This window comes from Rattus rattus, chromosome 2 (assembly GCF_011064425.1).
Source record: "Rattus rattus isolate New Zealand chromosome 2, Rrattus_CSIRO_v1, whole genome shotgun sequence".
Taxonomy (NCBI): domain Eukaryota; kingdom Metazoa; phylum Chordata; class Mammalia; order Rodentia; family Muridae; genus Rattus; species Rattus rattus.
In genome coordinates this window covers 108,250,149-108,273,176 of record NC_046155.1, presented here as the reverse complement: position 1 = coordinate 108,273,176, position 23,028 = coordinate 108,250,149, and the positions used below count along the sequence as shown (strand labels likewise).

The 23,028-nt window shown below is 40.7% G+C and overlaps 1 protein-coding gene and 1 pseudogene across 1 annotated transcript in view; both read left to right on the top strand.

Moving 5' to 3' along the window:
- The window catches only part of LOC116891841 (lysosomal Pro-X carboxypeptidase), a 48,572-nt gene extending 47,208 nt beyond the window's left edge, over positions 1-1,364 (top strand). The window contains exon 9 of the mRNA XM_032893208.1: positions 1,117-1,364. Coding sequence (XP_032749099.1) covers positions 1,117-1,333 — 217 coding nt within the window. The 3' untranslated portion in view covers positions 1,334-1,364. The remainder of the gene's footprint in view (positions 1-1,116) is intronic.
- A 17,454-nt stretch (positions 1,365-18,818) lies between these two features.
- Positions 18,819-23,028, top strand: part of LOC116893206 — a 123,379-nt pseudogene continuing 119,169 nt past the window's right edge.

Here is a 23,028-nt window from a genome sequence, read left to right as displayed (position 1 = left end):
CCAAGATGCCTTTTTTTATTTGTTTGTTTTATTTTGTTTTGGTTTGGTAACAGAATTTTAATAAACTGATGTTAAAATTCCTATAAATATACAAGAGACACAGAATAGCCAGTCTTGAAAAGGAAGAAAAAAATTAAACTTCCTGACTTCAAATGTAGAAAAGCAGCAGTTTCCAGGACATTGTAATTCTGACTTAATATTAGACATGCATGTATCTAACATAATCCCAAATCTAATCAGTGAAAAGAGAACCTCATATATAATGTATTATATATGAAGTTGACCTTTATATATATACTAGTCAGTTGGACTTTTTTGTTGTTGTTGGTTTGGTTTACTATAGCCGACCCTCATGGAGCTAGTCAACAAGGGAGGGGAAAAGGGGTGCTGCAGAAACAGGAGAGTGGATGGTCAGACACATGAGACAAGAATGGAAATGACTGTTGTGAAGGATGGGAGCGTACAAAGGGATATTGAGAGCTTGGGGACTGAGAATCAACAAAACCAAATTTTATTGAAAATAATACTCTGTATGCTAATTAAAATTTTTTAAATAAAATAATAGAAAAAAATAAAAATTTTATAAGTGTGGCCTTGAATTTCCGGTCCTCTTGCATCAGTTTCCCAGTCCTGAGATTATAGCTGTGCACTACCATGCCTAACGAGGATGAATTATTAAACTTGAAGGCAAAAAGGTACATGACCCAGTTAAAACTAGGTCAGAAGCCAGACAGAGTGGCCTGCACCTGTAGATTCCCACAGGAGGACTGCTATGGATTTGAGGTGAGCATGGCTGCACAGTGAGTTCCAGGCTGGCTTGGACTAGAATGAGACTCTGTCTCCAAACAAGAAAAAAAAAAAGTGATCAAAAATTTCAAATAATATATCCAAGTGGCCTAATAACACACAAAAAGATGATAAATACCAGTTGGGGGTAAGTGTGGAAATCAAGACCACATGAAACCTGAAATTCTATTCCTAGGTTTACTCGGAAATTAAGCTGTACGTATGCATGAGACTTTGAAAGTGATAATGTTCAAATGCATAATGCTCATGAGATCCAAAAGGTGAAAACTATAAAAGGACATCAATTTTTCCTGTTTCCCTCTCTTGCAGCAATGGTGACCTAGACCCGTGGTCAGGAGGTGGAGTCACCAAAGACATCACAGACACCCTGGTGGCTATCAACATCCCTGACGGGGCCCATCATTTAGATCTTCGAGCCCACAATGCCTTCGATCCTTCCTCTGTGCTGTTATCTCGCTTATTGGAAGTTAAACACATGAAGAAATGGATTGCAGATTTCTATAACAATTCCAGTTGGAAGTCCTGAGCCACTTTTAAAAAATATTTTTTCTTGTTTTCTTCTTATATGTTCCCTCCACCCACATACCCATCCACTTTTTTTTTTTATATGTAACTATGTTCTCTCATTAGTCATTGTGTTTGTTGGGCCAAAGTTGAGACACAAGAGAGCGACATGGGTGGGCACAGCCATCCCACCTAGGTGACTCCTCCTGTCTCACTGTCTTTGGGTCATCATGGCAGCTCACAGGCCATCAGAACCGGCATGGTTCCTCACTGCCTTTCACCAGAGGGAGAGCCCTTCTCTCACCAGCGGGGAGGCCTCCTTGGTTTTGAGGCTGAAGTCTCTCTGGTCCATTGTAAGCCCCCATTCGTGCCACAAAAGGGAAGGCAGAAGCTCGATTCAAAACGCTGCAGCTGCCTCTGGTAGGATGTGGGATGCCAGTCCAGGAAACGGGGCAGCTTCCTTTGAGCCCGGAGTGACTCTGAACGGGGCGGCCATAAAGAGCCAGGCAGACCTACCTGTGATTGCTTCAGTCTCCCTCCAGCTGTTGGGAGGTCAGTGTGCCTGGGCTGGCTGCTTATGGAAAGTCCTTTTTCTCTTCCCACTTGGCAGCTCTCCTTAGTTCTGGGATATTTGCCACCGGTGGTACTGCCAGGAAGGAATCTGGCCTTCTCCTGCTCTCTTTGTTTCCAAGTTCAATTTTTGCGGTGATCTGGCTAAATTCTGCCAATTTAGGAAAAGTGCTGTTTTTTTTGTTTTTTGTTTTTTGTTTTTTGTTTTTTTTTTTGTTTGTTTTTTACTTTAAAAACTGGACAAATTCTGTTAATAAAAATCCTTTAAAAATAGACAAATCTTCCATTGAAAAAGTAGAATGTACTTCTGTTTATTTTGTAAGGAAATTTCATGTTCCACTCATTGTTTCAGGTATTACTAAAGCCTTCAGCGTCAGGAAACCAAGCAGCAGGTGTGTGGGGACTTTCCTGTGTAGCTTCCAGAAGGTCAGCAGATAGTTCAAGCAGGCAGCGTATTTGGCATGAATAAAGGGCAGAGTCTTCCCCTTTCCAAGGGCTTGGAACTTTCAGTAGCTTACACTGAGACCTTTCTTCTAAGGGACTTTTCTAGATAGGAAATAAGATTGAATACAAACCTCTAAGGGACACAGACCATCAGTTCCTTCTCAGCAGAAAGACCTCTTCCTCCCAGTATTTTTTATTAAGTTCTTCGTCATGTTCTTACCATGGTTTGGAAACAGATCTTGCTTTTTAGAAACTACCCCTATACCCCTGACAAGGTTTTTTTTTTTTTTTTTTTTTTTTTTTTAGATTTTTTTTTTTCTTTTGCATTTTTTTTTTTTTTTTCGGAGCCAAGGACCGAACCAGGACCTTAAGCTTGCATAGGCAAGCCGCCCTACTACCATGAGCTAAATCCCAACCCTGACAAGGTTTTATTTTATTATTTCTTCCTTGTTTTTGAGATTATAATATAATTACAACATTTCTATTTTTCTCCTTTTCTCCCTTTGAATAGTCCCATATACCCCTCTGTGCTTTGCATGCATGGCCTCCTTTTTTTTTTTTTAATTGTCACTGCATACATATATGTATATACATATATTTTTTTCTAAATGCAACCTGCACAATCTATAAAGTTACTTTGATGAATGCTCTCAGGGTTGACAGTTCAGTGTTGAATAACGAGTTGATGTGCGCGTCCCTGGGGAAGACTTTCTCTGGCTCTCAGCTTTCCGTAGTTGCCTATAGTTCTTTACATAGGGTGGAGCTTTGTTTACTTCTCCCACCCTTTGTGTGTGTGTGTGTGTGTGTGTGTGTGTGTGTGTGTGTGTGTGTATTGATGAATACACTCATGTTTAGGCTTCATAAATATTTAGTGGAGAACATTATTACTTTTATTTTAGGATTTTAGGCTGTTTTTCACAAAATCTTTAAAAAAATTTTTTTAAAATTTACTTTACATCACGATTGCTTCCTCCACCCAGTCCTCCCCCAGCCCCTCCTCCACTCCCTCTCCTCTTCTTTTCTGAGAGGGTAGAGAACCTCCTTTCAGACACCCCCTAACCCCTAGCATATCAAGTCTCTTCAGGGGTAGGCATCCTCTCACACTGAAGCCTAGTTGGGCGAATGTATTCCACAGACAGGCAACAACTTGAAAGACAGCACCACTCCAGTCGTTGGGGGACTTACATGAAGACCAAGCTGTACATCTGGTCCATATGTGGCGGGAGAGGGGCCTAGGTACAGCTCGTGTGTGCTCTTTGGTTGGTGGTTCCATTTCTGAAAGCCCCCAAGGTTCCAGGTTAGTTGACTCTGTTGGTCTTCCCGTGGAGTCCCTATCCCTTTTGGGGCCCTCAATTGTTCCCCCAACTCTTCCATAAGAGTCCTTGAGCTCCATCCAATGTTTGGATGGGTATCTTTCAGTCAGCTGCTGGGTGGAGCCTCTCAGAGGACAATTAAGCTCCTGTCTCCAAACAATATTATTACTAGTGTCAGGGTTTGGTGCTTACCCATGGGATGGGTCTTTAGTTGGGCCCGTTGTTGGCTGATGATTGCCTTAGTATCTGCTCCATCACTAACTGTACTTTTTCCATAAAAATCTTTTTACTAATTTGGAAGATTTAAGATACTTGGACATTTCGTGTTGTGCTAACTATTAGGTGAGGTTGCATTTTTCTGAAGTAAACTACAAAAATGCAAGTGTAATTTGGTTCTGCTTCTGTGCATTTTCTGTGTATTAGCCTTAACATAGATAGTAGCTAACGTAAATATTCTTATGTTTAATTTTAACATGAAAGAGAATCAAAATACGTAATAAGCCCTTTCAAGTCTTTATTCCTGGGCACAGTGGATCCACCTGTAACCCCTAGTACTCAAGAGTTCCAGCTGGAACTCAAATTTTGCTCAAGAATTCAAAACCATTAAGAGCAACCGAGTGAGACCCACAGGTCTGTAGAAACAAACAAAAAATATTTTAAATAACTTCATTATTAATAATGTGATTACTTTAACACATTAGGTAATGAGAATCATAGAGAATTGGAGTGATTTTTTTTTTAATTTTTGTTACCTTAACTCTTGAGATTCTATTGGAATAAGTAAATTTAGAGAACTTTCTCCTGGTGTCTACAGAGCAAAGAGATTATAAACCTGGCCTCAGAGCTAGTAAGTGGCAGTTTTGTAATTCTAATGTTGAGCTGTTTTACTTTTTCTTGGTTCCAAACGTAATTTTCCTACAGCAGAGTGGTAACTGCTCCTAGGTCTTAGTCTCTGGATTGCTCTGTTGCTCCCCTACTCAGTCAGCCTCTGGGTTGCCCTGTCTCTGCCCACTCCTTACCCTTGTCTCAGTCTCTGGTTTGCCTTCTGCTGTTGTTGGCCTCCATACTGAGGGAGTTTTCAGTCTTCCCAGCTCTGAAGAGAGGGACTGGCTACATTTCTACCTTGTAGCCTCCCTCCCCTCTCCTCCTTCCCTGATTTTCCTCTCTCTGAACAAGAGAAACATCTGAGAATACAAACTTCTTTTGTTTGTGTTGGTGCTTGATAAAATATGCACCCTCTCTGGGTGGCATAAGCGATTTCATTACCTTTTCTAAAAGGAATCTTTTAGTGCTGAAATTAATGTGATTATCTGAGTGTGAGAGCTGTATTCAAGGATTAAAGAAAATGCTAGAATAGCCGAATGTATCTGCTTAATCCCTCTCTAATCTGGCTGAACAATGCTCTGGGAAGCTATCCGTCCTTCTTTCTTCTAGAAAACGCCTGCCTCCAGAGGGAAGGACTATTTGCTCCTTTGATAGCTTTATGCTTCACCTTCTCAGCTGCATGAAAAGACAGGAAAAGCCTGGAGATGCCCAAAGCACCATCAGATACCTGACTCTTCTGTACATGGTGGGCTTTTTTTCCTGGGCTTTCCTGGAAGTTAAGATTGTGGTCACCAGGAGGAATGGCATCTTGGAGAGCACTGTTGTCACTGGTGGGTGACAGAGCAATTGTAGACTTTTAAATTCTCAATTTTAGTTGGAAGAAAGGCTTACCTACTTGCTGCCCATTAGGGTAGATGAAGAAGAGAGATCTGAGAGGGAACAAGAAATAGAGAGGGAATGTGTCAGGTTGCTCTGTGACGGGGTGTCAGTTCTCCCATTCACAAGCTAGAGATAAAACCTATCACAGGAGTTAATTTTGAGAATTAAAATGGGGGCTGAACACAAGTGTGTGATGGTTAATCTGCTGTGTTCCTGGGTCACATGCAGGCTTTTGTCTTCATTTCATTTAAAATTTCAAATTTTTATTCAAGAATATATTTCCTTCCTAGATGTGTAATTTAATGCAAGAATGCTTTTTTTTTTTGAGTACCTATAAGCTGGACAAAATGCACAGACATGAATAACTGAGATTTAATAGGGTCACAGTCTTGTAAGGACATATAAATATGTATCTTAAAGAATGCATATTGCAAGTGAACGGTATACTTCGGGTCATTAACAGCAATAGCTAAGCCTCAGGATACTGCTTATCATTTATCGGGAGTGGAATTGAATGCTTTACTCCAGTTTTCTTATTCAGTCCTCAGCCATGGCTGCTAGTAACTCTTGTCATCCCATTTCAGATGACGATGCTGAAACACAGTCTCTTTCTACTGTCCTGGTTAGTAAGTGGTAGGCTAATAGTGGTAGAGTGACAGTCAATGGGATTTGTGACCTCGCAGCCTAAACTTGCTGATCGTGCATCCCAAGGTAAGAATTCCTAGAAGAGGTGACCATAGGTGGGTTTCAGGGTAAAGTGGGAAGTGCACTGAGTCCTCAGAAGAAAGTATCCCAGGAAGGAACAACCAAGTAAAAGTGCCTTGTCAGGGAAGCGCTTGTGTGGGAGCAACGTGGAACTGTTTGAGATGGGCTGCTTGGTCATCTGGGCCTAGGGTGTGATGCTTAATAGGCACTGTCAACTTACTGGATTTCCATGGTATCACCATGGAAAAATGACTCCGGGTGTGTTCATGAAGGTTTTCCCAGAAGGTGTTAGCTGAAGAGGCAAAACACGCAAAAGCACATTTTGAATGTGAGTGCCACCCTCCCATGGGTCCTGGGGCTGCATTAAAAACAAAACTTCAGCTGAGCACAGTTGCTTGTCTCTCTGCTATCTGTATGTGTAGGCAACGAGACCAACGGCCTCACGCTGCTCTGACTTCCCACCCTGAGAGGCTGTACCTTCAAGCTGAGCCACAGCAAACCCACCCTCCCTCCTCGTTTCCCTCCCTCCCTCTGTGGCTTTTGTAAGGTGTCTTTTCCTAGCAATTAAAAAAGTAACACGCACAGGTTATAATCTGTCCTTTGTGGAACAGTAAAGTGTTTGATTAATCATCTGAGTAGTAGCTTATTTTTCAATAAAATATGTGCAGTAAAGTTGGGATGGTTGATGGCACAGAATTGAATAGGCTCTCAATTATAGATTTTAAAGCTTTGTGGATGCGAGCCTCTTAGGATAAGATGGACACATCTTTTCAAAAGTAATTCGTATTGAGTGCTTGTGAATGTCCTCATCAAGGTTATAAAGGTGGTGTAACCAGTCAACCCAGAAACACTTGTGATTTTAGACACATTAAATGAGAATTATAGGATTATCTTGAGGTGAATTTATAGAAATTATTGAGTTGAAAGAGGGAGAGATGCAATTGGTCATTCCAGGGAATGGGACTAAATCTCTTTGCTCAAGCTCTGGGGGCTGGTCACAGCCTGTTTCTTAGTTAGCAGTGCTGGGTGTGTGTCTTAGCTGAAGTCAAGTAGGAAATCAGGTTTGCTTAGGAGGTAGAGTTTGGAGATCTTTCCTTGTCGATTTCTTAGCTATATTCTAAGCGGAGGCCTAGAAAGGATGTGGCTGGTTCCTGTTTCTATCAGGCAGACAGTGTGAAGGGCAGGACAGGGAAGAGAGGAGGCAACTGGAACAGAGTTGGGATTATCTGGGTCCTGAGGAATGGGTTCTGTAGTTGACCAGGAGAGATGAGAACATGGCTGACCTGGCCACGCCTCCAGACCGTGAAATACAGTTGCTGTCCATACCAAAGACGAGTGCTTTACATTGACTTATTTTGGAGAGGTCTCAAGGTAGCTCAGCCAGTTCCTAGGGAGGTGCTTTTGTTGCTGTTGTTGTTGTTGTTTTTTTGTTTGTTTGTTTTGTTTTTTTGGTACAAACTGGTCAAACTCCAGGGCACGGGGGCATGAATTCTGTCTTTTCACCCTTGGTCCTCACTGTCCACTGGAGACTCTCCATGGGGCTCATACCATAGCTGTGCCAAGAGCGGGGAAACTGAAGCTGTTCTGTTTTCCAGATGTGGCTTTTCTCAGAGGGCCCTGACAGGGGCCTTCGCACTCTCTCAGGAGCCTGAGAAACTGGTTTGCTCCCCTCCGCTCCCACCCTTCCCTGCTGGTTATGACCATTATTAATAACACACAGGAGGGCTCCCATCAGCATGGGGCCGTGGGGGTAATTAAGCAGTGGTTTAGGACTAACCAGGAAATTACTCCTTGAGGCCTTGGTGGGGGAATGGGGTGGGGGTTATAGAGTTGGGGGTGGGGTGGGGTGGTAGTGGGGGTGGGGGTGTATGTAGGGGGGAGGATGCAACAGGTTACCAGTGTCACTCAGGCCGGCTCACTTTATTGCTCCCCCTTCCTGTTGCCTGTCACATTGATATTCATTTGTCTGCTTTGCATTCAGGTCATTGTTCTCATGGCTACTGCTTCTTCTTCTTCTTCTTCTTCTTCTTCTTCTTCTTCTTCTTCTTCTTCTTCTTCTTCTTCTTCTTCTTCTTCTTCTTCTTCTTCTTCTTTCTTCCTCTTCCTCTTCTTCTTCTTCTCTTCCCCTTCCTCCTCCTCCTCTTCCTCCTTATCCTCCTCCAATGTCTCTTCTTCTTCCTCCTCATTCTCTTCCTCATTCTCCTCCTCTTCCTTTTTCTTCCTTCCTCATCCTTCCTTCCCCTCCCCTCTTCCTCTATTAAAGTCTAAGAGGTCAACAATACCCCCTATGAGGAACCTGCTTGTCAGGTCAATGGGATGACTCTGATGATATGGGGACAGGAATCTCTTTTAATATATGTTTCCTTGCAATCACTCATGTTCCCAAGCATGCCAACCATGCCTTCCATGGTACTCACCAACACATTTCACAGCTGTCACACACTACTAGCACACCTGTACATATAACCTAGCATAATATGGAAGAAAAAGGCAGAGACCACTCCCTCCTCACCCTGCAGCTATTCCAAGTGAGAGTAGCACACACCGCTTTCCCAACTGGGATGGTGGTCTCTCTTGCACATCTGAATAAATGGTTCCCTTTACCCAGTGCATTCTTTGTCTTCCTCACACATTCTTTCTCATCCTCCATATCTTTCCTTAGATATTACAGACTCTGGGCAGCCTCTTATTCTAAGCAGTGCACACAGCCATATATTTTGTTCCGAAGAAGCTATGGCCAGATATTTGGTTAAATATTTACTTGTGGTCTGTAGCCAGTTGTTGGACTGGTCAAGGACTTTGAAACAGTATGACTGAAAAACTGTTAAGAAAGACATCTGGGGAGGGGATGCATAGCTAGGTATCTCATAGTGAATGGATGCAAAGACACTTGTTTAATGTTTACTGAAAGTTGATATTAGCAGGAAGAACTTCACTAATCAAATACATAGATGACCTATTTTGTGCTTAGATAGTAGTCAAATTCTTTTCCCAGATTTCTCTGTCATTGTCCAATGGGCCCATAAACAAAATGATCATTGTGGCCAAGGTAGAGTTTTCAAATGGGCTCAACAGCATGGACTTTTGTTCACCAAGGATGACCTGGCTATAGCTGCTGTTAATGTCAGAGAGGAATACTGAGCCTCCTACAAGGCACCATTCCTAAAGGTGACCAGCCAATGACCTGGCGGCATAGGCTCCTTTCATCATGGGAAGCACAATGCTTTATCTTGAATGGAATAGATACTTATTCTGGTTATAAAGGTACTTTTTCAATACATAATGCTCTGTCAAAATTACCAGCCATGGAGGTACACACTGCCTTAACCACCATCATGGTTTGGAAAAATATGGACCCCATATGCTTATAGGGAGAGGCAATATTGGGAGGTGTGACCTTGTTGGAGTAAGTGGGTCTTTGTTGGAGGAGGTGTGTCATTAAGGGGTAGGCTTTGAGGTATCAGAAGCTCAACTACTGCCTGTGGATCCAGATGTAAAACCCTCAGCTCCTTCTCCAGCACCATACTGTCTGTATACAACCATACTTTTCTTCCATGAGAATAATTGCCTGAACCTCTGAAACTATAAGCCAGCCCCAATTAAATGTTTTCCTTTATAAGTGTTGCTGTGGTCATAGTGTCTCTTCTCAGCAATAAAACCCAAACTAAGATGTAGTATTCTATGCAACATTGTTTTTGACTAAGGAATTGACATCATAGCCAAACAACTGTGGGAGTTGTCTCACGCTCATGAAACCCACTGATCTTACCATATTCCTCACAGTTTTGAAACAACTGGCTTGATAGAACAGTTAACTTGTAAACAGTTATAGTGTCAAGTGGATGCCAGTAATCTGGAGGGTGGGGAAGGTTCTCCAGAGGGCAGTGTATTTTTTGAATTGGAATCCAATATATTGTACTGTTCCCCCCATAGTCAGAATTTGTGGGTCTAGAAATCAAAGGGAGGAAATAGGGATGAAGAGGTGAAAATAATTACCAACTAGCTAAACTTTTGTTTCTTGTTGCCGTAACCTTATATTCTCTTCTGTACAGAGGCAGAAGTGCTTCTACTAGGAAGCATAACAAAGATTCCACTGGATGGAAAACCAAGGGTGCTGTGGATACTTTGGGCTCCTGGTGCTCTCATGTCAATAATAAAGGAGTTACATTGTTAATGGGAGTGGCTGATTGAGACTTTAAGGAGGAAATTGATTTGTTTTCCACTAGCCAAAATAAGGAAAAGTAATTCAGGACATCTTTTACTATATCTTTTGGTGTTATCAGGTCTGATGATTAACCAATAGGTCAATAGGAAACCACAACAGCCCAATCTAGTCAACATGATCTAGACTCTTGACAAGTGAAGGTTTGAGTCTACCCTCAGAAAACCAAAATGAAGTGCTTGATGGGGGTGGAAGAAATATTAAATGAGTAGTAGAAGAAAGCCATAGAGTATTAGATAAGGCTGTGTGACTTGCAATAGGATGAAAAGTGTAATTGCTGTAAGTGGTTCTGTCCTGATGATTTGAAGGGTCCACACAGATGGTTCAGTAGTTAAAAATGTTTGTGAATATATACAGGCAGGCACATTGAGGTGATGTGTGTGTGTGTGTGTGTGTGTGTGTGTGTGTGTGTTTAACGTAACTCCAGCCAGTTCTGAGGCTGAAGCAGCTTTACTTCTTCTCTGTCTGCTTTTATATCAATTCAGGTACATTCAAAGAATATAGTCAGTTCTCAGATCAAAGACAAAGTGATCAAGGAAAGTAAAGATCAAAGAGGTCACACCAGGTAGCAATCAAACAAAGCAATAAGGTCCCCAGAGTTGCTGGATCTGGGGGCTTAACAGGATTATCAAGACAAAAGGGAAGTCACACATTCCTTGGCTGTGTTTACCTTGATCCTTGCATTACCCCAAATGTGAATATTCTTTTTTTTTTTTTTTTTTTTGGTTCTTTTTTTCGGGCTGGGGACCGATTGCCTTCCTAGGCCTACCACTGAGCTAAATCCCCAACCCCAAATGTGAATATTCTTATCTGAGCCTACTTCCTTGAGCCCAGTGATAGGTACTGGACAAAATTTCTATGAGCAGCACCAAAAGCTCTCCACATTTCCCCCTTTTTTATTTCATAAACAAGACTGCATCTGTCTTAGGTTGTTCTGACAAAAATGCCTTCCTTACCCGTCATGGAATATGCATTTTCAAAAGCAATGCTATTTTGTCTTAGGTTGGTAAGGCACTGTACAGAAACTTAACAGTTGTGGACTAACAGTCTGTTAAATTAATAGCTCGGTTCAGGATCTATTTTTAGTTTCAAGCCATGTATTCTGGCTGCCAACATATTGATGTTGTTAAAGGCAAGTTTTATCACAATGGGCAGGAATAGAAGTATTCCCAGGACAAGAAGGGTTAGCATGATCAAACTATATATGCCATTGTTGAAGTATGACCAAGATGGAAATACTGACATTAAGCCATGGATAATTTTATCAGCAATATCTGCAGCATCAAAGTTCAGTGGAGCAGCATTCTTCAAATTTATAATCTCGGTATGCAAAGTTAAAACATCCAGAGAGGTGTTAGAATTATGCCAAATACCCTGCACGTGTCTCTGAACTTTTTTTCAATTATAGTGACTATCGTTGTAAATTCTAGAAGTAACACAAATCCATTGGTATATAGCATGGCACTTGAGATGGCTTCTTATTTTTAAACTCTGTACCTCCTCTCCAATAATTTGAATTGTATCATAAAGAGCATCAATCTGTTGTTCCAAATGCCTATCTAACTCCTCTTGAATACTCGGAGCATTAGTAATATCTTTTGCTAAATGATTAACAAAAATAGCTGTCTTAACTTCTTATGTCAAAGCAATTGCAGAAGCAGTGGTGATAGCTATTAAGGTATTAATTAAAGCTGCTATATCAGCAATAATCAAGTCCACTACCCTCTTACTTCTGCTTAAAGCCTGACTCACTTCTTCTAGTATCTGCAAGCCTATTTCAGAAAACCAGGGTCCTGTAATACTCACAGGCAATAAAACAAAAGCTAGTTGATAGATCACCATAACAGACATGTCAGATTTCATTACATTAACACAATTGTGTAGTGTACAATCAACACAACTTACATTAAATATCGTAGAAACAAAAGTAACTTTAACATGACTAATTAATAAAAGATTAGGAGCCTTAACACATGAGCTAACATTTGTTCAAAATCCCGATCCTGTTCCAATTTTATCCACTGCAAACATAACATCATACAAGATAGTTGTCAGTTTTCAAATATGTCTCTGAAAATATCCAAAACCAGTCTTCCAAATGAAGACTGTTATTTCCAATATTGGATTGATTTCTAGACCAGTTCCTGATTGAGGGAGAATAACTGGTCACATTAAAGGAAAGCGAAAAGTCATTGTAACTTCTTTTTTTGAATTTTTGAAGGCAGTTTCCAGTCTCCATGTTCTCTTCCCCACAAGGTCTAAAAGCTTGAAGCAAGGTAGCTTGTCTAATTTGGGATATAGGCGAGCAAGGGAGGGTCAGGAATATGTGTCCAATACAGCTTCCCTGTCACCATTGCCAGGTCATTCAGCACACTCACAGGTCAGCAGCATTCTTTGCCTCAGCATCAGCATGTCTCAACCATCACTCTGGAAGCCACCGTGCTCCTTCAGCATCTTGCAGAAAGAAAAAAAAAAAAAAAACAAACCACAAACATACCCTCTCCCATATTAAATACCTGATCAGGATCATGGCTTATGCCAGTAAGTGGATCCTTCCATTACACCTAGGCATAAGTATGCCTAGTTGTAGGGTGCCATAGAAACTCAGCAGGGAGTTCCTTGGCATCCAGATTTTTTTTAAAAAGGTTTATTCATTTATTATATATAAGTACACTGTAGCTGTCTTCAGACACACCAGAAGAGGGCATCGGATCTCTTTACAGATGGTTGTGAGACACCATGTGGTTCCTAGGAATTGAACTCAGGACCTCTGGAAGAGTGGTCGGGTGCTCTTTACTGCTGAGCCATCTCTCCAGCCCGGCATCCAGATTTTTAAAATTTTTAATAAAAGGAGCATGGTTTAAATAACTGTGTGGTATACAGGGATGTAATTTCCCCTTTTTTATTTTATGAAAATATTGTTTTAAAGTTTCACAATACCTGTTTCACAATACCTTGTCCTTGAGGATTATAAGGAATCCCAGTAATATGGGTAATATTAAATTGTTGTCAAAACATCTCAAATGCTTGACTGCAATAGTCTGTTTCAATCTGATTTGAAACACCGAGCATAGAAAAACAATGTAGGCAATGATTAATTACATGTTTAGTTGTTTCTCCTGTTAAAGCAGTTGCAACCAGAAAGCTTTTAATAGCCACATGTACATATCTTAACTTTCCAAATTCAGTAATGTGAGTAACATCCATTTGCCATAATTGATTAGGTATAAGTCCTGGAGGGTTAACACCATTATTTGGTACAGGAAGAAATTGAGGACAAATCTTTACATGTGCACATTCTCTAGAAATATCAAATTTTTGTCTGAAGCTATTGTTGTTTTGATGATATAAAGAATGGGATTCTTTGGCTAATTGTTCCTGTGTAAGGCCTATAATCTGCCTGGTATGCAAATCTGTTGTGGCTTTGTCCTCACCAAAGGATCCGGACAGTCCAGTATGAACTCTTAAATGTCCTATAAAGTAGGGAACAGTAAGCTTTCTTAAATTAAGTTGTATTTGCATAAATAATTGTAAAATTTTAGAATTAGCAGTATCTAAAAAGGGACCGGTTTCAAGCAATTGTAAACCATGAACTACATCAATATTTAAATTAAAGCTTGATTTTTTTTTAACATTTCAAAAAGAGTGGCTACACACATAATTCAATAATTTGTACTGAAGCAGGGGGAAACTCAAGATAATAAACATGTGATCCAATTACATATGCTGCCTTCTCATTAGATGAGCCATCTATAAATACAGTAAGCACATTTTCTATTGGTTATATGTGCAAATTTATTGTATGTGAAAATTTACAATAAATACAAAAGCATAGAGGCAAATAGTAACAACTTGTCTTTTGGATAATGATTATCAATTTTGCCTGAAAAGTTTGCACATGCAATAGGCCAAATATCAATAGTTTGCAATAGCCAATTGGAATAAGGAATAAATATTTCATCAAGTTCTTTCCCAAAATACTTTCGTGATTCTAACCTAAATTCTGTATCAACACTGCAACAGATTCAGGGCAGGGTGTTAAAACTTTCTTTGGGGATGAAGAAAGATGAGTTCACATTAGTGTCCCTTTTGTCAAAGGACTGCTGTGGGTGCAAACAGCCACAATTGATCATAGTCTATATAATGTATCTGTTGTTAACTAATAGCTTCCTTTACTTTCTGCAAAGCTATTCATACTTCATCAGTTAATTGTTGAGGGGAATTAGGTTTTGCATCTCCCTTGAGACTATCAAAGAGAGGCTTAAGTCCTCCCACAGAGAGCTTAAGGTGAGGTCTTAGCCAATTAACATCTCCTAGAAGCTTTTAAAAATAATTTAAAGTAAACTATCTTTTCTTATTTGAATTTTCTGTGCCACAATTTGTTTAGGATATAACTGATGTCCCAAATATTGAAAAGGATATCGTCTTTGAATCTTTTCTGGAGGAACAACTACTCCCCAAAATTTTAAAGCTCGTTGGATAAGAGCATAGTAAAATTCCTTCAGAGGGATCAGCTAATAAAATACTATCCATATAATGAATGATATACGCTGAAGAATTCGAAGTTCTACCTTGTATTGAAGCAACAGCAAACTTTTTATGTAATGAAGGGCTATTAACCATTCCCTGAGGTGAAAGTTTCCAATGTGTTCATTAAAATTACAAGCAGACAAGCTAAATGTAGACCTTTTACAATCATGAAGATGCATGCAAGGAATAGTATAAAAACAATCCTCCAAATTCTTAATAATTCGATATGCATTTCCTGAAATAGCAGTTGGAGTAAGCAAAACAGGCCATAATGATCTCACAAGTTCCATAGCCTCATCAACCCTTCGCAAATCCTGCAACAGTCTCCACCTGCTTGATTTTTTCTTAATTACAAATATGTGTGAGTTAGGATCCTGAGCCTGTGTTCAAACTCAAACTGCAGCCAATGGAACACTGGCAGGTTAACCACAATTTTCAAGTTCCCCTTGCAACACCAGAGCACAACCACAACTTTGGAAAGCAAAACTCAACCTCCAACAATCTAGTCTCTCCAAAATTAACACCAAGTGTGTACTGTCCTCATGCTACGAAGTTTGACTGCCAATTCCTGCATACAAATGCACGACTTCCTGCACACGAACGATGATGGTGCAGCCTCCAGTACCTCAAAGAGATACTTGCCTAAATCCTATCCTTTGTGAGCCTGGTTCCTGGGATAAGAATTACATAAAATATTACCCAATTTAGAGGTATCTTTAGAGACCTGTTTCCCTGGGTTGGCTCAAGCCACGTGTTGTTCTGAATGACTCTAACCGAGTTACTAGTTTTAAACCAACTTTCTGTTACCAACGGTACACATTTTTAATAATACCCAATAACTTAAAAGCCAATAATCCATAACCAGGACACAAAGAGCATATTTATACATTTAAAACCAGTCAGAAACAAACATGAAGTAGCTACACACATCTTATATATTTAGACCAAACACAATTCTTACTTTTTCTAGCTGTAATTTCATGAGGAGCACCTTGTCACCTGCTAAACCCAATAATCAGAGATTTTTCTAAGAGAAACAATCGTCAGATCCCTTACCATAGAAGCTGAGAAGCTGTTGGCCCCTTTAGGATCGGTTTGTGCAGACGCTCAGCCCCTGGGGGGCTTCTCCAGCTGACCTAGACTCCTAGGTACAGGTGCAGGGCTCCAAAGGCCAAAGAGACTTCTTTTTATTTTTTGAACCCAGTTAAAACTAAATAAATGGGTGAACAACCAGCAGATAAAGTTTTAACCATTTTTCTTTTGAACATGAAACACAAAACATTCAAGCAACGAGAAACAAAAAACACAGACATAAACTGACAGACACACACAGATTGGTGCTCCAAGGACAGACAATAGACAGAGAGGAAAGAGAACTAGATGAAATCCTGCCAAAGGAACCCAGATATCCTACCTAAGAGACCCAGATATCCTACGTAATGGATCCAGAACCAGAAATAAGCATTTCTCCAATAGGAGCCATCAAGGAGGCAGGACCTCTCCTGATCTCCTGTTCCTAGGAGAGCTCCAAAAAAAACTAACACTCATTTTCCTTCTCTTTCGTCAAAGCATCCCCGGAGAGTTGTGGAGGACTGCTTTTCTCAAACCCACTCTCTGTATATCTAGGGTGTGTAAACAGTCTCCAGTCAGGGTCCACAGACTGAAAGCCATTTATGAGAATTATCTTCGCTTCTCTAGATTTTAGCATAATTCTAAAAACACATACACAAAAACTCTTTACCACTACCTTGTCCCTTTTTACAAAGTTTATTCGCCGCTGGCCCAAATCTTTTTTACTTCCCTTTGCACATGCTTTCAGTTCCCGCGGTGTCCTTCACTGTATCCTGGTTACTGACCAAGCCAGCTCAGTGAGTCAACAGGTTCTCCAGGACAGGAGTGAGGAGTGAAAAGGAAAAAGACAATTAGACAACATTTAACATGACTCCAGCCAGTTCTGAGGCTGAAGCGACCTTTGTGTTTTCTTCCCTCTAGTTCTTTACTTATGTAACAGTGATTAAGATGTCAGTAGCTACGCTTTAGAAATACTACGGGATACAAAAAAGGTAAATGTTAGGGGACTTCATATATTATTTTGGAGGAAGAATAGTGTGTTTGTAATTGTATGTGGGGAAATTATATCATATAGGTAGAATTTTGACTTTCTTTTGACTTCACATATACATACACACTCACATACACTCACACACATACACACTAACTAACTCTCTCACATACTCACTCAAAATAGTAAAAAGTAAACTAAAAGCAATGTTGAGGCTGCTGAGGTGGTTCAGTAAAGACCTTTCTTACATAAGTCTGGTGACACACATTTGATCCATGGAAACCATGGAAGGGTGGAAGGAGAAAAATCAACTCCACAAATTTGTTTGACCACCACACGCATGCCATGGCATGCAATCCCTCCTCTCTCTCCCTCTCCTTCTCTCTCTCATAAAATACTTTTAGTTTTTTCATTAATTTAAAATATTTCCTAAACATTTAATGTGTGTGTGTGTGTGTGTGTGTGTGTGTGCGTGCGTGCAGGTGCATATAGAGACCAGAGGTTGGTAAGTTTCTTCCTTCCTGGGCAGCATATTTTATTGAACCTGGAGCTATTTTATTTTATTTTATTTTATTTTATTTTATTTTATTTTATTTTATTTTATGTTTGGCTAGAATGGCTGACCTGTGAGCCAATGGGACCAGTTTACTTGTGTCTGATCTCCAGAGCTCGAGCTCTAGGTATGTGCTCTACACCCAAGGATAGGGGTCTGAACTCAGGTCTTCATGCTTGCACAGGTCCTTAATCCACTGAGTCACTTTGCCAGTTTCCAGGATACAAAAGAATGGAAGTCAATAAAAAGAAATTCTGAAAAATCAAATTGAAATTTGGAAATGAATACCTCAACAAATGAAATAAAAATTTATTGTAAAGTGTCACCAGTAGAATAGATGAACTAGAAGATATAATAACAGAACTCGAAGCAAAGGAGAATTAATTATGGCATTCAGATGATGACTAAATTAACATAGCAAACTGTGCACAGGATATTTGAGGTCTATGAGAAACCATTAAAAGACCAAATTTATGGGCAACAGACACAGAATAGAGAGAGAACACATTTTAAGTAACACGAAAACATATTCAACAAAATCATAGCAAAATCCCCAAATCTAGGAAGATGGCCATCCAATTACAAGCAAGCAAACACCAAAAGGGAGTTGTTCAATCTTGTATTTAAAAACCCTAAGCATAAACACAGAACAAAGAATATGGAAAGTTGCAAGAAGAAAGTAACAAGTCACATACAAAGACAAAACTATCACCATCGGTGGCGAAGGAAGATAGCTGCCTCAGAAGGGATGGGTTGTGCGGGCGTTGAGGAGAGTGGGGTGACAGGAGAAGAGGGTACCATAGGCTGATTAGGCCGCCACAATGATGGCGAAGAGTCTGAACAGCCTGCCTGACCGCAGAGCGATCTGTCTAGCCTTGCTCCAGTTCCTACTACCCAAGAGCTGCTGTGCCCTTGCACTTCTCTTAGCTTGCTTCCTATTCTGTACTTCCTCTTCTGTGAGTAGGAACGGCGATCATACACAGTGCACAAGGTTGCTGTGGTGGTTGAGTGTGGGGAGGTCTCGGGCTATCGTGCCTGGAGATGTCTGACATGCACATTTCTTATTAATGCCTTTTTGTAGGATCTGCCGAAAGCAGAGATGTTGAAGTAGAGGCAAAGCTCCAAGCTTTGCAGTGACAATGAGGCGATCTTAAAGCCTGACCTGAAGGAGAAGTAGGTTTCCAGAAACAATAGATTATAATGGGACGGAGCCCTGGCTGCTTAAGGGGTGATTGAAGTATCACCAAAGGGAAGGTGAGCAAGAGGGTGAATGGATGGTGAGAGAGGGACCCACGCTGCCTGGCTTTTGGTTTTGCAAGGCAGTCTGCAGCCTGTAGCTGTGGGCTGGGCAGGCATGCGCTTCTGCATTCACCCTGCTACCCGCCCTGCTGGCCAGCCTTAGCCATGGGCAGCCTGGCTTTCTTGTTTCCGCTTTTCTTGGTACCTGTGGCTGCCACAGCTATCAGTCCAGCCCTAAGGGCCCTCGCTAATCTAAACTTGCAGTTTTTCTCCACAGGCCAACCTGATGAGGCCAATAACTACTCAGTTTATTACATCGAACTGAAGGTAATAAGGGTTGGGAGATCAAGGTCCTAGATCTCAACCACTAGCTCGTCTATTCTCAGAGGCCAGATGCCATAAATACTCTGAAACCCAGACTTCTTAATACCTAGGAACTGTTCAGTCTTTTACTTTTTTTTTTTTTTTTTTTTTCGGAGCTGGGGACGGAACTCAGGGCCTTGCACATGCTAGGCAAGCGCTCTACCACTGAGCTAAATCCCCAACCCCCAGTCTTTTGCTCACAATCTACAGAACCCAGCCATTCAAATTTCTCCCCCCATGACCACTTAATACCGTCCCTCCCCCATCAACGGAAATGTATTCTTTCATAGTTCGGAGATCACATCCCCAATACTTCTGATGTTTGCTCATCTGTTGCTGGCTAGCCACCACTAACCCTGCTCCCAGCCAAGTGTCTCAATTCAAATTCATTTTACTTTCGCTAAATAAAAATCGCTGGGTGCCATCCCTGGCCCCATAGCTTGGGGTGACAATCATCCTTTGTCCCGTGGCAGCCCCTAATCATGAATTCTAATGCCTTTACTTTTGAGATAATGTGTAATATTAATTAAATCTAGAGTGCCAGCCTGTTATCTCTGTAGCAAGGCAAAGTTGACTCTGTAGCCATTTAATAAATTTTTGACAGTACCTGTTTCCCTATGACCTTGAACACATGCAGCCTGGGTTCCTAACCAGGGGTTGAAGGTCTGTGCCCAGATCTGAGAGTGTGAGATCCCATCTCTGCCCTATAACCTCAGTTCAGAGTTTTGTGAAAACAATTATGGATACTTCGTGGTTGGTGTCAGGCCTGGGACATTATCCCACAAGTACAAAGGGAAGAGGATCCTGAGTCCTGTGACAAGGGGTCCCTAATAACGCCGCATTTCTAGGAGTCTGAATAAAGATAGGCACACATGCTGAAGACATTGAGATGGGAAAGAATGCCAGCCTCTGGTCATGAGAAGTCAGACTAAGGTCCCACCCTGCTAACTCTGTAATCTTGAACAGCTTACAGTTAGTTCCCAGGCCCTGTTTCTCCATTTCCTCCATGTCGTGGTGATTAAAAAAAAAAGGGCTGTGGGTTAAAAAAAAAACACATGACTCTGTATAGATCTGATTTTCTGGTGTGTCTGAAGCAGACAGTGTAATATAATTAAATAAATAAATAAATAAATAAATAAATAAATAAAATATTAAAAAAAAAAAAGCTGTCCTAAAAATAGTCACTAATCAATGAATGGTGACAGACCTGTGTTAAGTTTGAGTAGGAATTTGGGATGGAGGCATGGCACGGCTTTCCAGAATGATTTATTGGAAACATTTTTTGGTGAAGATTTATTTATTTTATGTATAAGTACACTGTAGCTGTCCTCAGACACACCAGAAGAGGGTGTTGGATCCCATTACAGATGGTTGTGAGCCACCATGTGGTTGCTGGGAATTGAACTGAGAACCTCTGGAAGAGCAGTCAGTGCTCTTAACCGCTGAGTCATCTCTCCAGCCCGGCAAACGGTTTTTAATTCTAAAATCTTTGGACTGATAAAGAGGAAATATTTTAATCTTTGCCCCAGAAGGAGATATTTCCTTTGCTCCAGAGGAAATATTTTAACAATTGTCCCAGAAAGCAGAAGTTCTTTTCTGAGGCAACTGCTTCAGTCCTTTAGGTAGGCCTACTTTCTGCCTTTGTTAACACCAGTGTGTGTCTTCATCACATTCATTACGGAGGAAATAAAGAACTTTTGGAGGAGCGGGCCCATGAGAAGACAGCTGGATGTGTGGTGAATATGAGGAGGCCCAGAACCCCTCTCTCCCTGATCTCCTTTCATCAGGAAACGTCTGCATTTATTCATTTTATTGGGTGGGGTCGTCACACCGGTTCAGAACTCGTCCTATCACTAAAGGACAAATTGCGAAAATGGTTGGAATAGATAATTCCCTCTGAGAGTGGTGAAAAGAAGCTATAAGATGAGAATGAAAAGGTAGAATCCATCTCTACTTGGATTTCTTCATTGCAATTTCTTTTGTCTGCCACTTAGCTCCTTAGGAAGGTAATTTAAAACTGCATCATTTCTACTTCTGGTGGTTTGCAAAAATCTGTTTAGCTCAGCTCAGCACTCTTTACCCATGGGTTTGGAATTAGGTTTGGATTTAGGTCTTATTTCAGGCCATAGGTTTCATATGTCTATTGATTATCATGAGTAAATTTTCTTAAATTAACTGCAATTGAGGTTTATTACATTTAAAAAAAAAAAACTTTATATGTTTGTATTGCGACTCATAGTAATTGACAATTTCTGGTCTCTATGTTTTTAGGTAGTACTGTTATGGGGTTAAAAATTTTACCCCATGTTAATTATTTAATGGAGCACATGAAATACATTTTCATGTAATATCACTTTCTTTCACCTCCTTTTCAGGCAGTACTGGGGATTGAACTCAGGTTTTGTGATAGCTAGCTTTATCTAGTTGTCACAACTTGAAATCACACGGAAGAGAGTCTCAATGAGGAATTGTCTATGGTTGGGCTGTGGGTGTGTCTGTGGTGTGGTATATTGTCTTAGTTAATTATTATGGGAAGACTCTGCCCATTGTGGGTGGCAACATTCTCTATGCAGGGGGACTTGAACTATATATGATTTAAGAAATTGAGCTCTTGACTGCAGATGTGATGTGACTAGCTGTTTGAACTTTGTGTTTTGACTTCTCCACAATGATGTACTATAACTTGGAATTATAAATTGTACTAATGTCCTTTCTCCTCTAAATTGCTTTTTATCAGAATATTTTATCACAGTAATTGAAATGAAAGTAAGACAGCAAGTGTTATACAACTGAACATCCCAGCTCTTGTTTTTTCTCTAAGACAGGATCTTGCTTTGTAGCTGAGTGTGGCCTTAAACTGGCCACATAGCCTATTGTGTTCTCAAATTCAAGGTCTTTCTGCCTCCCACTCCTGTTTCTATTTCTTGGATGCTGAAATTAGAGGTATACATTGCTTTTCTTAACTCTTTTTTATGCCTTTTAATAATAAAATTATCATTATAGTTAAAACTTGGCTTCTGTTCGAAATTTTATTTTTTTCTCAAACTTAGAAATGGTTTATTCACCATTATTTTCTTTTTTTAAACAAATCTTTAATTTTTTAAAAAAGATTTATTTATTTTATGTGAGTACATTGTCTGTTGCTCTCTTCAGACACACCAGAAGAGGGCATCAGATCTCATTACAGACGGTTGTGAGCAACCATGTGGTTACCGGAAATTGAACTCAGGACCTCTGGAAGAGCAGTCAGTGCTCTGAGCCATCTCTCCAGCCCCTTATTGACTTATGTATTCATCCAGGCAACCAAACGTCTTTATACTCACAAAAAAGAATGATTAATGGAGTAGCCCTGTAAGAAAAATAATCCCTTGCTTTGTCCCTCCTCTGCTTAGAAATACTTCATAACTTAAAATATTATTTTATGTGTATAGATATCTTGTCTGTGTGCATGTCTGTGTTCCATTTGTGAGCCTACACCTGAGGAAACCAGAAAAGAACATCAGATTTCATGGTTATGTTCTAAACGGAAAGGAGGAAGCTGAGAGCAGGACAGCCAGTTTGGGCTGGGAAGGCTGGGATGGAGAGTTTGATTGAGAGTGAAATGGTGCAGTGGAGTAAGTGCACAACCTAGGTGGCAGACAAGGTGGGAAGAAAGGAGATCAGGATCCAGTGGTCAGGCTGGGCAGGCAGGAGCCAGGCTGGTTTCTGTGTGCAGTGGACTGGAAGGAAGTTCTGTTTCATCAGTTGAGGAACCAGGCTCTGGGACTGAACCCAGGCTGGGCCACAGGGGACAGGTTCCCTTCAATGTAAAAAATTTTCTGTGTGGGCTGAAAAATTGGACGGAGAGTACATCGAGTCAAAAAGCTGTGGGTTTGTGGACGATGATGGGGCTTGAACAATTCAGAGGTTCGACTGTCATGGAAGAAAAGTTGTGAAAATGGGAAAGGAGAAATGGGGAAAGGAAAAAGGAGAGGAGGGGGAAGGGAGGAAGAAGGACATGGAGGGATCAGGG